At 48.0% G+C, this 16,047-nt stretch overlaps 2 protein-coding genes and 1 long non-coding RNA gene across 7 annotated transcripts in view; 1 reads left to right on the top strand and 2 right to left on the bottom strand.

Annotated features, from left to right (window-relative positions):
- LOC139364305 (uncharacterized) overlaps positions 1–1,639 on the bottom strand; it is a 27,121-nt gene extending 25,482 nt beyond the window's left edge. For both annotated transcript variants that reach the window (XR_011625917.1, XR_011625918.1), the window contains exons 1-2: positions 1,364–1,639; positions 831–973 (exon numbers count right to left, since the gene is read on the bottom strand). This is a non-coding gene — a long non-coding RNA (uncharacterized lncRNA). The remainder of the gene's footprint in view (positions 1–830; positions 974–1,363) is intronic.
- Positions 1–16,047, top strand: part of LOC112425118 (chymotrypsin-like elastase family member 2B) — a 26,340-nt gene extending 10,293 nt beyond the window's left edge. The window contains exons 6-8 of one of the 2 annotated variants that reach the window (XM_071100242.1): positions 233–378; positions 1,610–1,762; positions 15,844–16,047. In XM_071100242.1, coding sequence (XP_070956343.1) covers positions 233–378; positions 1,610–1,762; positions 15,844–15,906 — 362 coding nt within the window. In that variant the 3' untranslated portion in view covers positions 15,907–16,047. Of the gene's footprint in view, positions 1–232; positions 379–1,609; positions 1,763–5,916; positions 6,178–15,843 lie in introns of those variants that run through there. The other variant, XM_071100247.1, reaches the window with a different exon arrangement.
- Positions 6,832–16,047, bottom strand: part of LOC105473212 (caspase 9) — a 31,006-nt gene continuing 21,790 nt past the window's right edge. For 2 of the 3 annotated variants that reach the window (XM_071100231.1, XM_011726879.2), the window contains exons 7-9: positions 9,522–9,701; positions 8,444–8,553; positions 6,832–7,580 (exon numbers count right to left, since the gene is read on the bottom strand). In XM_071100231.1, coding sequence (XP_070956332.1) covers positions 7,488–7,580; positions 8,444–8,553; positions 9,522–9,701 — 383 coding nt within the window. In that variant the 3' untranslated portion in view covers positions 6,832–7,487. The remainder of the gene's footprint in view (positions 7,581–8,443; positions 8,554–9,521; positions 9,702–16,047) is intronic. The other variant, XM_071100225.1, reaches the window with a different exon arrangement.

Genomic DNA, 16,047 nt, shown 5'->3' with positions numbered 1-16,047 from the left:
TCCCAGGGGAGGGAGCTGATTGGCTTAGCTTGAGTCAGGTGTTCACTGCTGAACCAATCACCAGTGGCCAGCACACTAACCAATCAACTGTGAAGAAACAGTATAGACAAACATGGCTGTTCCCCTGTTGCAATGGATGGAAGACAGTAACGGGAAACCCAGTAGGGGTCTGCCACTTCCTTTTTCTCAGGAGTCCCTACGTCCCTAATGCCTTCTCTCTGGTCTCATTCAGCCAACAGGGCTGTCCCTGATGACCTGCAGCAGGGCCGGTTGCTGGTTGTGGACTATGCCACCTGCTCCAGCCCCCGCTCTTGGGGCAGCACCGTGAAGACCAATATGATCTGCGCTGGGGGTGATGGCGTGATATGTACCTGCAACGTGAGTGCCAATAATCAGGGGCCCCGCTCCATGACAAAATGTGGCTGGGGATGGGAAGAGGCTATGGAAAACCATCCCTTGATAGGTCCATCCTCCCACCTCCTGGCAGAAGCACCCGGAAATGGTACCAGATGTATCAGAACTTGACCTTTGGCCAGGCACGGTGGCTCACGCCTATAATCCCAGCATTTTGGGAGGCCGAGGCAGGCAGATCACTTGAGGTCAGGAGTTTGAGACCAGCCTGGCCAACATGGTGAAACCCTGTCTCTACTAAAAATAAAAATTAGCCAGGCATGGTGGCACATACCTGTAGTCACAGCTACAATGGGAGGCTGAGGCAGGAGAATCACTTGAACCCAGAAGGCAGAGGTTGCAGCGAGCTGAGATGGTGCCACTGCACTCCAGCCTGGTTGACAGAGCGAAACTCAAAAAAAAAAAAAAAAAAACCTGACCTTTTTTCTTCTTAGTTCTTGTTCTTGTTTGTTCTTGTTTTGAGATTCTCCTTGTCGCGTCCACCCCTCTCACTGCTGGGAAGTCCTTCCCTGGGTCTCATCAAGGTCTCTCATGACTGTCATTCCGTATCCTTTCCTCTATGCTGGAAGGGAGCCAAAGGAAACTAATCCCTGGGTTGAATTACTCTCATCCATGGCGCAGTGTGTCCCCTCCAGGTAGCTGCCATGGAAACCTTCCTGGAGACAGTGTCTTAACCACCAGGAATTGCTCTGTGTTGGACTTAGCAGTGAAGTGGGGATGCAGTAGGAAGGAGATCCACATGCCCTTCAGATCACACTGTGCCCTACACACTGCCCACACAGACCACCCCATGCATAGGAAGACGGAGCCAGTGGGGAAGAGCCTGGCAGCTGAACTCTGGGATGTGGCCTCAGCTCCTTTACAAACGGCCTGTGCAACCTTGGGCAAGTCCCAACCTCTCAACACTCCAGTTTCTTCTCTCCAGTGGCCTGGGGAGACTATGAATATTTACCTCATAGGATTTTGTGAGGATTAATGAGATAAGGCATAGAACCTGCTTAGCTCAGCTCTGGCCACACAGGAAGAATAAGTGTTGGCTCTTGTTGGAATTATGGTACCATCTTGGGCTATGACCACAAGGGCTGCCTTCAGAGGACAGTGACCTGCAGCAGAACAATGGAAATGCATTGAGAACAATGGTTCCAAAGGGCAGCCCCTTCCTCTCCCTTTACCCTTCTATAACTCTGGCCTTCCTCAGGGAGACTCTGGCGGGCCGCTGAACTGTCAGGCAGCTGACGGCCGGTGGGAGGTGCATGGCATCGGCAGCCTCACGTCCGTCCTTGGCTGCAACTACTACTACATGCCCTCCATCTTCACACGGGTCTCCAACTATAATGACTGGATCAATTCGGTAAGAACCAGACCAGCCCTGAGCCCCAGGGCACTGCCCTGCTTACCTGGCCTCGGAGTGCCATGCCCAGCTGGCGACTGAGAACCCCCTCCTTCCTCTTGAGAGCTAGATGGGACCCCCTTGGAGAAGGCTGCAGACCTTGGCAACTGCTGGGCCCCCCATGGGTCCCCAAAATTTCTGTGTGGGTAAAGCTGAGTGAAAAGGAACATAGAGGGTGGCCTTGTCCAAAGAGGTTGAACACTGCTCAGGCATGTTAAGAGTGAGTTCCATGGCCGGGCGCTGTGGCTCAGGCCTGTAATCCCAGCACTTTGGGAGGCCGAGGCGGGCAGATCACGAGGTCAGGAGATTGAGACCATCATGGCTAACACGGTGAAACCCCGTCTCTACTAAAAATACAAAAAAAAGAAAAATAGCAGGGCATGGTGGCGGGTGCCTGTAGTCCCAGCTACTTGGGAGGCTGAGGCAGGAGAATGGCATGAACCCGGGAGGCGGAGCTTACAGTGAGCCGAGATCACGCCACTGCACTCCAGCATGGGTGACAGAGCAAGACTCTGTCTCAAAAAAAAAAAAAAGAGTTCCATAGGAATGGTGATTTTATTTTTGTGTATCTGTGTGTGGCCCAGACTCCACCATCGAGTGCTATAAACAGGTATATATTTGCAAAACCCAAAACCTGATACTTTGAGACCCCCATAGCATTAATTATTGGAAATTAGTGCCCCTTAGGCATCTTCTAGCTATTCTGTAGGGTGACCAACCATCCTGGTTTGCCCAGGACTGAGAGGTTTCCCAGGATGCAGGACTTCCTGTTTTACACTGGGACCATCCCAGGCAAATAAAGCCGAGTTGGTCCCCTGTCTTGTAAATGTAAACTCAGAGAGCTGTCTGCTCTGAGCTTCCACATTAGCTCAAATTCTTTTTAACAATAAACACACATTTTTTTATAACAATAAGCATTAAAAATTATTCATTAAAAATAATAGGCCAGGTACCGTGGCTCATACAAATGTAATCGCAGCACTTTGGGAGGCAAAGGAGGGAGGATTGCTTGAGCCCGGGAGTTCAAGAGCAGCCTGGGCAACATAGCAAGACTCTTGTCTTTACAAAGATTTTTTTTTTTTTAATTAGGCATGGTGGTGCATGCCTGTAGTCTCAGCTACTTGGGAGGCTGAGGTGGAAGGATTTTTGGGCCCGAGAGGTGGAGGCTACAGTAAGCCAAGGTCACACCACTGCACTGCAGCCTGAGCGACATAGCAAGACCTTGTCTCTGAAAATAATAATAATAATAGTTGGCATAAATATTAAGGAGCAGCCATGGATACACGCAGCAGTAGGCGAAAGCAGCCAGAACAGGAAACCCAGTCACAAGAAAAGGGTGCCCAGGAGAGGGCAGAGGAAGCACCATGCCTGGTAATAGAAGCTGGGGGAGAAGAGGCGGACACTCTGTGCCAATTAGGGACCACCTCAGTTTGCTCTTCTGTAAAATGGGACTTGAACTAGATCAGGACTCCTTCACATTTTTAGGCACTAGAGCAAGAAGGAGTTATGGTATTTGTGGCAGAGCCCCCAAAGAAGGGGAAAGCTGGCATCTGACTTCACTAACTTTAATTTGCAGAGAAGTGTTACTTCTGCACTTATAAAACTAACTGACTTAACTGCACTTATAAAACTTCTGCACTTACAAAAGTAACTGACACTTATAAAACCAAATATGAAGCTGCAGCCATGAGCACGTGGTCACAGGAGGAAATTAAACTGTCAAAATAAGCAGGTGGCTGCTTCCAAGTGTTCCCACTGATTCTTGCCAGCTCCTTGTTCATTTGTCTGTCTGCTGGCATCTTTTTGCCAACAAGTGGTCACAGGCAGAGATTCCAAAAACGTTTGTTGGAGAAAAATGGAAAATCAAAAAGCCAGTAGCCATTAATCATTAATTGGTTCTTTTTTATAAATAAATTGGGAAAAACCCATCTGAGTCCACCTTTGGAGGCGCCACCCACACGTCAAAGGAGCCTGACCTGAGACTGACTGGATGAAAGGCTGCTTAGGGGCCTTTCCCAGCCAAATCCTGCTGTGGGAGTCACTGTGCAGCTGGTCCTGGCAGCAACCTGGGGACCTGAAGCAGGGGCAATTGTCCCAATTTTTTTGTCCCAGCGTCAGCTGTTCCCAGCCACAGATATAAGCACAACAGAGCAGGCCAGATCCCAAAGCATGGCCAGATGGCAGCAGGGATCCACGGGGCAGCACGCCTCACGAGGCAATTGGGCAGAGTCCCTGTATTCATGGAAGAGCCGTCAGGGCAGGCACGGATGCCCAGTAGCAGGTTTCAGAACGGGGAGAGCCAAGCAACCAGCTGTCCTTGGGTGGGGGCTGCCCCTGGCAGCGGCGGAGGGGCTCATGAAAACTTGCAGTGGCCCCAACCCAGGGACACACTGTGTGCAGCCTGGATTCACGAACCACTAGAGCCCTGGGGGTGCCTGAGAGCACCTGCCTGGATAAACCCAGACAAGTGACAAGCCAAGGTCAGGAAGTACAAGCAAAAGAGCAGAGAAGCAGAGGAGACAAGTGGCCCGGGACATTCATCCTTTCAACAAATGTCCATTGAATGATAATCACACATGAACTTCAGGAATCCTTAGCTTTTATTCTTTTTCCAGAAGGTAATACATACTGTGTAAAAATATTAAAACAATATGAGTGTATCAAGTAAAATGTATCAAGATGTCCCCCCTCATTTTACATCTCCAATTCTACTCTCCAGAGGTAATCATTGTTTTTGTTTGTTTTCAAACGGAGTCTCACTCTGTTGCCCAGGCTGGAGTACAGTGGCTTGATAGCTCACTGCAACCTCCGCCTCCCAGGTTCAAGCAATTCTCCTGCCTCAGCCTCCTAACTAGCTGGGATTACAGGCATGCACCAACACGCCCAGGTAATTTTTGTATTTTTAGTAGAGATGGGGTTTCACCATGTTTTAGCCAGGCTGGTCTTGAACTCCTGAGCTCAGGTGATCTGCCCATCTCGGCCTCCCAATGTGCTGGGATTACAAGCGTGAGCCACCGCGCCCTGCCAATCATTGTTAAAAGCTTGGTGTGTGGTCTTCTCAACTTTATGTGCATATGTATCTATATATATAAAGAGAGACACTGTCTTCTAAGCAAAGATAGGATCTGAGTCTTCATACTGTTCTGCAGCTGTTTTTCACTTAACACCTTATTACATTTTATATGTCAGTACGTACATGTCATTCTTTTGAACAGCTAAATAGTATTCCATACTTTTAGTATAATGAATGAAGTTTTAATGTTCCCTATTTTTCACTCTTACATTGTGCAGTGAACATCCTTGGACATAATTCTTGCACACTGGTCTGAGTGTTTGTGCTGTAGCAGCTGGATCTCCTGCCGTTTATAGCACTGGATCATGAAGTTGGCATATCAAAATGTTTAACAGGCCGGGCGCGGTGGTTCACGCCTATAATCCCAGTACTTTGGGAAGCTAAGGCAGGTAGATCACTTGAGGTCAGCAGTTTGAGACCAGCCTGGCCAACATGGTGAAACCCTGAATCTAGTAAAAATGCAAAAAAAACACAGCCAGGCGTGGTGGTGCACACCTGTAATATTAGCTACTCAGGAGGCTGAGGCAGGAGAATCGCTTGAACCTGGGAGGCAGAGGTTGCAGTGAGCCTAGATCGTGCCACTGCACTCCAGCCTGGGAAACAGAGTTAGACTGTCTCAAAGAAAAAAAAAAAAAGTTTAACAGATACTGATCAAAAGTCTCCGGAAATAGTAATTGCCCCAACCGTATTGCATAACTGCCTTGCAAACAGAAGTTTTGATTTGAGAAACAAATGAAATCTAAAATACGCCATCCACACATTTGAAATATAAGTTTTAGGGGGTTCAAAGGCCCCCTACCCTGAAGCCCACACAGGACTCCTGGTAAGACCCCCTTTACAGGAAGACCCTAACAGGTCAATGAAAAGCTGTGATTGCATCTTTTTTCCGAAACGTCATCAGAACTCCTCAGGCAGGAGCTAGTGCAGTGTGGGCTGCCTGTGACTCACATGAGGAGCTTAGCCCAGGAGGACAGAGACAGGAAACTGCCATGCACAGCTCTGCGGTTAGGTGAACCTGACGATTTTCTTGTGTGTCCTGCAGGTGATTGCAAATAACTAACCAAAAGAAGTCTCCGGGACGGTTTCAGACTTGGAAAAGTCCCAGAAGGAAAATAATATTATATAAAGTGACAACTATACAAATCACATCTTGATGAGGGTTTTTTTATTATTTATTTAGCAATCCATCCGAACATCCAGGGCCCTAAAAACCAGAAGTAGGTCAGGCTCAATGGCTCAAGCCTGTAACCCCTGCACTTTGCTGATCGCTTGAGTCCAGGAGTTCAAGACCAGCCTGAGTAACATGGCGTGACTCTGTCTCTACTAAAAATACAAAAATTAACTGGGAGAGGTAGTGCACACCTATAGTCCCAGCTACTTAGGAGGCTGAGGTGGGAGGATCTCTTGAGCCCAGGAGGTCAAGACTGCAGGAAGCCAAGATCGTATCATTGCACTCCAGCCTGGGTGACAGAGTAAGACCCTTTCTCCAAAAAAAAAAAAAAGCCCAAAAAACAACAAATAGGCTGGCATAAGGACAGCTTAGAAGACCTCAGAGTGGAGCAGCCCAACGTGTCACTATTGCACAGCACATTCACACTGCAGTCTAGGGGTGCTTCATGGGCCCCTCCCTATAATTATCTCTGGATAATGGTGTTCCCTTGGACAAGAGACCTAACCTCCCTGAGCACAGGGTTCTCACCCTTGTTCCCTTGTTGCCTTCCTGGGACGGAATAGGGATCAAGTGAAATGAGACATGAAGAAATGGGGCTGGGTGAGGTGGTGCAGCCTGCAGTTACAGCTACTTGGGAGGGTCACCGCAGCCCAGGAGTTTGAGACCAGCCTGGGCAACATAGTGAGAGCCCAGAAAAACATGGGGAAATGTTTTGAAAAAAGCAAAAGTCTCTTTTGTAAGGAAGAACAAAGAGTTGGAGCAAAATGAGGGAAGAAAGAGGCAAAAGAGAGTCCATATTTGCCTTTTATTTTTTAAGATTAATGCAATGTAGGAAAAATTAACAATTTTTAAAACTTCACTTAGAATTCACAGATTACAGCTGTTCAGGCTCTAGTAGGCCCCAGCTTGCTGATCTATGAGAGATACTGGTTTGTGTGTAGCCAAAAATCCCTACAGACCAGTGGTTGTCAGGTGAGTAAAGTTTTATACCCTAGGACATATTTGGCAACACCTGAGAACATTTTTGTTTGGCACCACTCAGGGAGACGTGTCACTGGCACTGAGGCGAGGGACAGTGCTGAACATTCAGGACAGCCTCACAGCAAAGGGTGACCTGACCCCACAGGTCAGTAGTACAGAGGTTAATCCCTGCCCTAGAGAGAACACAGGGATCACGGGACAGTCACTAGCCCTGGACCAGCCACTGCTCAAGAGGCCACACGCAATCCATGGCATTCATCTGTCCCTCTTCCTCCACTGTTCAGCCCTTGTCGCCAATCTGGAAGCTGCTAAGAGCCTGTCTGTCACTGGCAGAGAAAGAGCAGACCCTGTGCCGGCTGCAAAGTCCTTGAGTTGCAGGAAAGTCCAGGTCTCAGCCACTTTCAGGCCTGGGGCAGGAAGGCTTTGGGGTGCAAGATAAGGCAGGGTGAGGGGCCCTGGCCTTACGATGTTTTAAAGAAAAGCTTTTTCCGGAGGAAATTAAAGCAACCAGGCATCTGTTTATAAATCCCTTTCACCGAAACAGCATCAGCGACCTGTAAGACACGACCATGGAGAGCTCTGTGAGTTCAGTTCTCTGGACTGAAGAAACAATTCAAGAGGGGCTGGGGGGAATGTCCACTCAACCGACACCTTAAAAACAGCTCAAACTGCAGCCTCTTTGAGCAGGAGGGCTTAAAGAACACGCACCTCAACTTTACCTTTAAAAAACTCAAAATTCAAAATTTCCAAACTCATAAAGTTCAAATCAGACTGAACTATTTGCAAGGAGCAAGGAGTGGCCTCAGCCCCGCGGCCCCTTCTCACGCAGGAACACCTGAGCAGAGCAGCAGGGGCCCACACGCGCTGCTTCCCCAAGGCAGCCACAGGTCTACGGGACCCTCAGAGGAAGCAACCGTTCTGAGTGGGGTTTCCTTGGAGTAGGACTGGGCCTCTCAGGCCACCCTCAGGCCACCCTTTCCTATCTGTTTCCTCACTGGGGCCTCCTGAGAAGGAGATGTACAAGGAGGGGTTCATAATTCTTGAGGGTCAAGAGTAGAAGACTGCGTGATGGCCGCAGGGTATAGGGAGGGGCCCATGACCCGCCTTCGGGATCTGGACAGAGCCATCCCGCGCTGGCACCGAGGACCAGCTCCATCAGTGGAGGAGCAGGAGGTGTCAACCTGGGGACCTTGGAGGAGACAGGGAAGACAACTCTTTGAATAAAGGGCAAATGTCACCACAGGCAGGAATGCCTCTCATAGAGACACAAAAGTACTGACTCCAAGGCTCAGAGGAGTCTACTACCTTTTACCCTTGGTTTGGGCCTGCCCTGCTCACCCCCCAGTCCCCAGCCCCAGGAGAACACGCTGCCCCCCAGCAGTCTCCCCGCTCCTTTGCAGAGGAAGGCAGCACTCACCCTGAGCAGGAGGGACTGCAGGTCTTCAGAGTGAGCCCACTGCTCAAAGATGTTGTCCAGGGTCTCAATGTACCAGGAGCCACTCTCGGGGTCCCTCAAGGAGACAAAACCTTTGGAGGGAAGAGGACTGAACACTGCTGGAGAGCCACCCCCGCGCCCCTGCCCCCATGCCCAGCCACGTACGCAGGCTCGGGCGCCCTGCAGATCTTGACTCACGCATGCATCCAGCAGGAGCAGCCTGGCCCCTGAGGCTCTGCCCTAATCATGATCTTATTTCACCTCGTGACCATCTCCTGATTCTGGCTATGATTCCCGTTTTCCCAGCAAGGAAACGAAGGCTTGGAAAAGTGAAGTGACTCATCCAAGGCATAAGAAAGGAAGGAAACTGCCGGGCCCAGTGGCTCACACCTGTAATCCCAGCATTTTGGAAGGCCGAGGTGGGCAAATCACTTGAGGTCAGGAGTTCAAGACCAGCCTGGCCAACATGCTGAATCCCTGTCTCTACTAAAAATACAAAAATTAGCTGGGTGTGGTGGTGCACGCCTGTAATCCCAGCTACTTAGGAGGCTGAGGCAGGAGAATTACTTCAACCTGGGAGGTGGAGGTTGCAGTGACCTGAGATTGTGCCACTGCACTCCAGCCTGGGTGACAGAGCAAGACTCCGTCTCAAAAAAAAAAAAAAAAAGGAAGGAAGGAAACTACCACCTGCTGCACCTACTATGTGCCACGTACTGTGCTCAGTGACGTGCCAGCCACCCTGTTTAATCGCCATGGCAACCCCTGAGGCACAATTCCTATTCCTTGCTAAAGATGCGAAGGCAGAGGCAGAGTCAGGCAGAGGAGAGGCAAGTGAGGCATAGGAACCCAAGGGCGCAGCCCTCCTTGCAGTGCACATCCTTGTCTGCTCAGCCTGAGCCAAGATTCAGAGAGGAGAAGTCAGTCATTCAGGGTCACAGAGGAGCAAGAGACAGAACCAGGACTCATACCCTGGTCTCTTCTCTCACCACACAGCTGCCTCTAGGGCAGATAGGAAGGCCCTCTGGCTGCAAGGGCGAGCGAGCCCTTCTGATGTGCTCACCCGGGAAAGTAGAGTAGGACACAAAGATGTCGCTGGGTGTGGGCAAACTAGATACAGCGTCCAGCTGGTCGAAGGTCCTCAAATCTTCCTGGAACGGGGTGGCGTCTGGCTCGGGGTTACTGCCAGAGGACTCGTCTTCAGGGGAGGTGGAGGCCACCTCAAACCCATGGTCTTTCTGCTCTGCAGGAAGCAGAAACAAACACACCTTGTCATTGAACTACACAGACAAGGATGGTTCAACATATGAAAGCTGGTGTCATACACTACATTAACAGTGTGAGGGGAAAATCAATCTTGGGTCCCCAGACTCATTAAGCCAAACGGAAAAGTCAAGCTGGGAACTGGGTCACGCAAACCCACCTTCCCGTTTTGGTTCCTAAATAAGATGGCTGCAAGATGAACAGCTACACACCTCCCTCAGATTTTGCCCACAAGGAAATTCCTGGTGAGCTCCAAGACAGCTGTCTGATAAAATTCACCATGGCAATGTAAATGGATAGCTTATCTTTACAGAGGCATCACCCCTCTGCCCACCTGGCACAAATGCATATCTGATTATTCCCGTCCCATTTGTCTTTGTTACCTTATTTACATGCAGGTTCCCCGCATTTTCCCCTGCCCTATGTTACCTTACATAAAAATGCAAATTCACTGAGCCAGACAAAGGCATGAATGACTATTTTCCCCCTACCCTGCTCTTACATGAAAACTGTGTACTTCTCAATATCCCGCCCTTTCCCCTTTAAATTTGGAACTCTAAAATTCATGTTCAGAGAAAGGCATAGACCTGTCTCCTGGATGCGCGTCCTTAACTTTGGCAAAAGAAACTTCTTAAATTGACTGAGACTTGTCTCAGATTTTTGGGGTTCATAAGAGAATGAAAAAAACCTTACATCATCATCTCAACTGATGCAGAAAAAGCACATGACAAAATTCAACAACCTTTCGTGATAAAAACAGTCAACAAACTCAGAATAGATGGAAATCACCTCAACATAATAAAAGCCATATAAGAAAAACCCACAGCAAACATCATACTCAATGGTGAAAGACTGAAACCTTTTTCTATAAGATCAGGAAGAAGGCAAGAATTCCTGCTTTTGCCACTTCTATTCAACATATTACTAGAGGTTTTAAATAGAGCAAGGAGGCAAGAAAAAGAAATAAAAGACATTCAAATTGGAAAGAAGGAGTAAAATTGTCTCTGCTCACAAATGGTATGATTTTATATATAGAAAACCCTAAAGACTAAACACTATTAGAACAAATAAAATTAGCATATTAGCAGGATACAAAGCCAACCATAAAAAATACTTGCATTTCTGTACATTAACAATGAACAATCAGAAAATGAAATTACAAAAATGGTTCCAGGCCAGGCGCGGTGGCTCAAGCCTGTAATCCCAGCACTTTGGGAGGCTGAGACAGGCAGATCACGAGGTCAGGAGATCAAGACCATCCTGCCTAACTCAGTGAAGCCCCGTCTCTACTAAAAAATACAAAAAACTAGCCAGGCGAGGTGGCGGGCACCTGCAGTCCCAGCTACTCGGGAGGCTGAGGCAGGAGAATGGCGTAAACCCAGGAGGCAGAGCTTGCAGTGAGCCAAGATCGCGACACTGCACTCCAGCCTGGGCGACAGAGTGAGACTCCGTCTCAAAAAAAAAAAAAAAAAGGTTCCATTGACAATAGCATCAAAAATAATAAAATAGTTAGAAATTAACCAAGATGAAAGACTTGTAAAATGAAAACTACAAAACATTGCTGAAAGAAATTAAAGAAGGCTGGACACCATGGCTCATGCCCATAATCCCAACACTTTGGGAGGCTGAGGCAAGAGGATCCCTTGAGCCCACGAGTTCCAGACCAGCAAAACCTCATCTCTACACATAATAAAAAATTTAGCCAAGTGTGGTGGCACGTGCCTGTGGTCCCAGCTACTTGTGAGGCTGATGTGGGAGAACCACTTGAGTCCAAGCAGTTGAGGCTGCAGTGTGCTGTGATCACGCCACTGCACTTCAGCCTGGGTGACAAAGCAAGACCCAGTCTCAAAAAAGAAAGAGCTGGGCGCGGTGGCTCACACCTGTAATCCCAGCACTTTGGTAGGCCAAGGCAGGCGGATCACCTGAGGTCAGGAGTTTGAAACAAGCCTGGCCAACATGGTAAAATCCCGTCTCTACAAAAAAATACAAAAATTACCCAGGCGTGGTGGTGGGCATCTGTAATCCCAGCTACTTGGGAGGCTGAGGCAGGAAAATCGCTTGAATCCAAGAGGCAGAGGTTGCAGTGAGTCAAGATCATGCCACTGCACTCCAGACTGGGTAACACAGCAAGACTCCATCTAAAAAAAAAAAAAAGAAAAAGAAGATACAGGCCAGGCACGGTGGCTCACGCCTGTAATCCAAGCACTTTGGGAGGCCAAGGCGGGCGGATCACTAGGTCAGGAGATTGAAACTATCCTGACCAACATGGTGAAACCCCGTCTCTACTAAAAATACAAAAATTAGCTGGGCGTGGTGGAGTGTGCCTGTAATCCCAGCTACTCAGGAGGCTGAGGCAGGAGAATTGCTTGAACCAGGGAGTCAGAGGTTGCAGTGAGCCGAGATGGCACCACAGCACTCCAGTCTGACAACAGAGCAAGACTCCATCTCAAAAAAATAAAATAAAATAAAAGATATAAATGGAAATATATCCTATGTTTATAGATTAGAAAACTTAAAGATATCAATACTACCCAAAGCAATTTATAGATTAAATGCAATCCCTATCAAAACCCCAATGATGTTTTTTGCAGAAATAGAAAATCTATCCTAAAATTCACACGAGAATCTCAAGGGACCCCAAATAGACAAAACAATCTGGAAAAAGAGCAAAATTGGAGGACTCATACGTCCTGATTTCAAAACTTACTACAAAGCTACAGTAATCAAAACAGCATGGTACTGGCATAAAGACAGACACAGGTCAGTGTCATTGAATAGAGTCCACATATATACCCTCATACACATGGTCAAATGAATTTTGAAAAGGGTGGCAGGACCATTCAGTGGGGAGAGGGCAGTGGGTTTTTTTTTGTTTTGGGGGATTTTTTTGTTTTTTGAGACAGAGTCTCATTCTGCCACCCTGGTTGGAGTGCAGTGGTGCAATCACAGCTCACTGCAGCCTTGACCTCCGAGGCTCAAGTGATCCCCCAACCTCAGCCTGTCAAGCAGCTGGGACTACAGGTGCCACCGCACCCGGCTAATTTTTGTATTTTTTGTAGAGACAGGATCTTGCCATGTTGCCCAGGCTGGTCTCAAACTCCTGGGCTCAAGCAATCTGCCTGCCTTGGCCTCCCAAAGGACTGGGATTACAGGCTTTTTTTTTTTTTAAGAGACAGGTTTTTGCTATGTTGCCCAGATTGGAGTGAAGTGGCATGATCTTAGTTTGCTCCAGCCTCAAACTCCTGAGCTCAAGTAATCATCTCAAAAAAATGGTTAAGATGGCAAATTTTACATTATGTGTATTTTCCCACAATTTTTTAAAAGTCATATCAAACTTGTCTTTTTTCAGAAATATAGTTGAAGAAACTGTCCACTATATCACACTCAAATTCACTCAAACCCTTTACTCAGGCTGTCAAGGTCACAGTGTCTCCTTTAAGACAACCAAGGGAAGAAATGTGTCTGGGGTCCCTACTCCTGACTTCTGTCTTACAAATACCAGATATAGAACTATAGAACACCAGATTCCATGGATCTTGAAAGTGATCTTTTTTTTTTTTTTTGAGATAGAGTCTCGCTCTGTCATCCAGGCTGGAGTGGGAGTGCAGTCGCGCGATCCACTGCAAGCTTCGCCTCCCGGGTTCAAGCGATTCTCCTGCCTCAGCCTCCCAAGTAGCTGAGACTACAGGTGCGTGCCACCATGCCTGGCTAATTTTTTGTGTTTTTAGTAGAGACGGGGTTTCACTGTGTTAGCCAGGATGGTCTTGATCTCCTGACATCATGATCTGCCCGCCTCGGCCTCCCAAAGTGCTGGGATTACAGGAGTGAGCCACTGCGCCTGGCCAGTGATCTTATTTCCAGTGGCGGCTGGAAAGCATAAAAAATGCGCAGGCCACCTCTAGCAAGTAGATATCACTATTTCATTTTATGTAATTAGGCAACTGAGACTCAGATAGGTTAAGGGGTTCCCCCCCCCCAAGACAGAGGCTGACTGGGACTTTGACCCACCTCATTTTTGAGTCTACTATTACCAATGGCTGGGATTTTTCCACGTTTCTTTACATCTGCAAAGTGATTTTCTCTCTAAAATCAGTGTTGTATACCTAACATTTTTAATTCACTTGTACTTTAGAGAACGTAGAAAGCTGCAGGACATCCTAGGATGTATTTTTGGAATCCAAACTTACTCTTACTTTTCTTCTCTCCTTGTGTTTCCTCTCTATTTTGTCCTAGTGTTATCATTTGTACTTCTTGCGCTATGGCAAATCCTTTTCTAGAATCAAAGAAGCCATCAGAAAAATACCAAATAGACACCAAGTCATGGGTAATGAAATCCATGGAGATCTTTATACCTTCTAATCCAGTAATTTCCTAAGAAAATAATTCAAATGCAGTCAAAAGCTTTCTGTACAAAGACACATGTGGTTGTGTGAGCCAAAAATTAGATATCACCTAAATGGCCAACATTAGGAAAATGGTTTAGGAAATTAGTGCATATCATGAAGACAGCCCATTATAAAGCCGTTTGAGCTAGTGTTGATGAAGGCCATGGAGATCTGGGGAACTGCTTAAGGGATAATGTTAGCTGAGAAAAGCAGACTGTGCTTGTGGGCTGGCATCCAAAAGGAAGATGCAAAAATGAGACAGCTGTATTAGCTTATAACATTCTGAATTTTTTTTTTTTTTAGGTTGTCATATTTTTTGTTTTTTCTATTTTAAAATCTAGACTCCTGGGCGGGCACAGTGGCTCACACCTGTAATCCCAACACTTTGGGAGGCTGAGGCGGGTGGATCACGAGGTCAGGAGATCGAGACCATCCTGGCTAACACGGTGAAACCCCGTCTTTACTAAAAATACAAAAAACTAGCCGGGCGTGGTGGCGAGCGCCTGTAGTCCCAGCTACTCGGGAGGCTGAGGCAGGAGAATGGCGTGAACCCAGGAGGCGGAACTTGCAGTGAGACGAGATTGCGCCACTGGATTCCAGCCTGGGTGACAGAGCGAGACTCCGTCTCAAAAAAATAAAAAATAAAATCTAGACTCCCCAAAGGCAATGCCAAGCTTGGAAAACAGAGAGATCCTGGCAGGACGTGTGCCCCACATGGCTCAGCTACAGAGCCACTGAAGTGGAGACACTGAGGGAGGTCTTCCAGGATGAGGTCTTCTGCAGTAGGGCTCATGGTGGGTGGGGTAAGGTGGAGCACAGAGGGCTACTCAGGAAAGAAGGCAGCTAACAAGAGCTTTGGTTAAAATATATATATATTGCCAGGCACAGTGGCTCACGCCTGTAATCCCAGCACTTTGGGAGGCCGAGGCAGGCGGATCATCAAGGTCAGGAGATAGAGACCATCCTGGCTAACTCGGTGAAACCCCGTCTCTACTAAAAATACAAAAACTTAGCCGGGCGCGGTGGCGGGCACCTGTAGTCCCAGCTGCTCGGGAGGCTGAGGCAGGAGAATGGCATGAACCCGGGAAGTGGAGCTTGCAGTGAACCGAGATCGCGCCACTGCACTCCAGCCTGGGTGACAGAGCAAGACTCCGTCTCAAAAAAAAAAAAAAAAATATATATATATATATATATATATATTTATGTATATATACTGTAGAAAAAAAAAGAGATAAATTTTTTTAAAAATAGGCTGAAGTTGGAGTAGGAGTGGTCCCAAGGGTCCCCTGGGAAAACACTCCCAGAAAAGGTGACTGTGATCCAGACCCTGATGCCATCAGGGAGAACGGTCCTGGTGAGAGAGACAGCAAGTGCTGGCTGCAACACAGGCAGGTTTGCATGGCTGGATCTATGTGACTGAGGGAAGTCACAGTTCACCCAGAGGAGCTGGGAGCCCATCTGGCAGGGACAGAGGTGGTTCTGGCAACCCCATAATAATACCACCAAAATCTATTGACCTCTTACCCCACACAGCTAAAGCTCAGAAACGATTGGTAATTGGCATTCTCCCAGCTGATGAGGGGCGCAGAATTCTGCCCCATATTTTTTTCGCCTCTCAACTATCCTGCTGCTTCTCATAGGGGCCCCCAGCCTGCAAAGGGGGGCCTCTTTCATCTGTGACAGCCATGTTTTTCTCTAGATTCCTCGGTTCATCGCTTCTCGTTGTTTTCTTGATAGAGATTCCGGAATCTGCCCCAGGTGTCTGGGAATGATGTGAAGCAGCACAGCAAGGAGTCCTGAGGCTGGGTCTGCCTGGCAGCCTGCGGGGGCAGGGGGACGCCTAAGCAGGGGATGCTGTAAGAATGGCCAGAGGAGACAGGGTGAGCAGAGAGGCTGAGAAGAGACAACAGGATCAGAGCAGGGGCTGTGGGGGAAAGGAAA

The sequence above is a fragment of the Macaca nemestrina genome, chromosome 1 (assembly GCF_043159975.1).
Source record: "Macaca nemestrina isolate mMacNem1 chromosome 1, mMacNem.hap1, whole genome shotgun sequence".
Classification (NCBI taxonomy): Eukaryota; Metazoa; Chordata; class Mammalia; order Primates; family Cercopithecidae; genus Macaca; species Macaca nemestrina.
The sequence above is the reverse complement of the archived record's forward strand: the minus strand, read 5'-3'. Positions and strand labels throughout refer to the sequence as shown.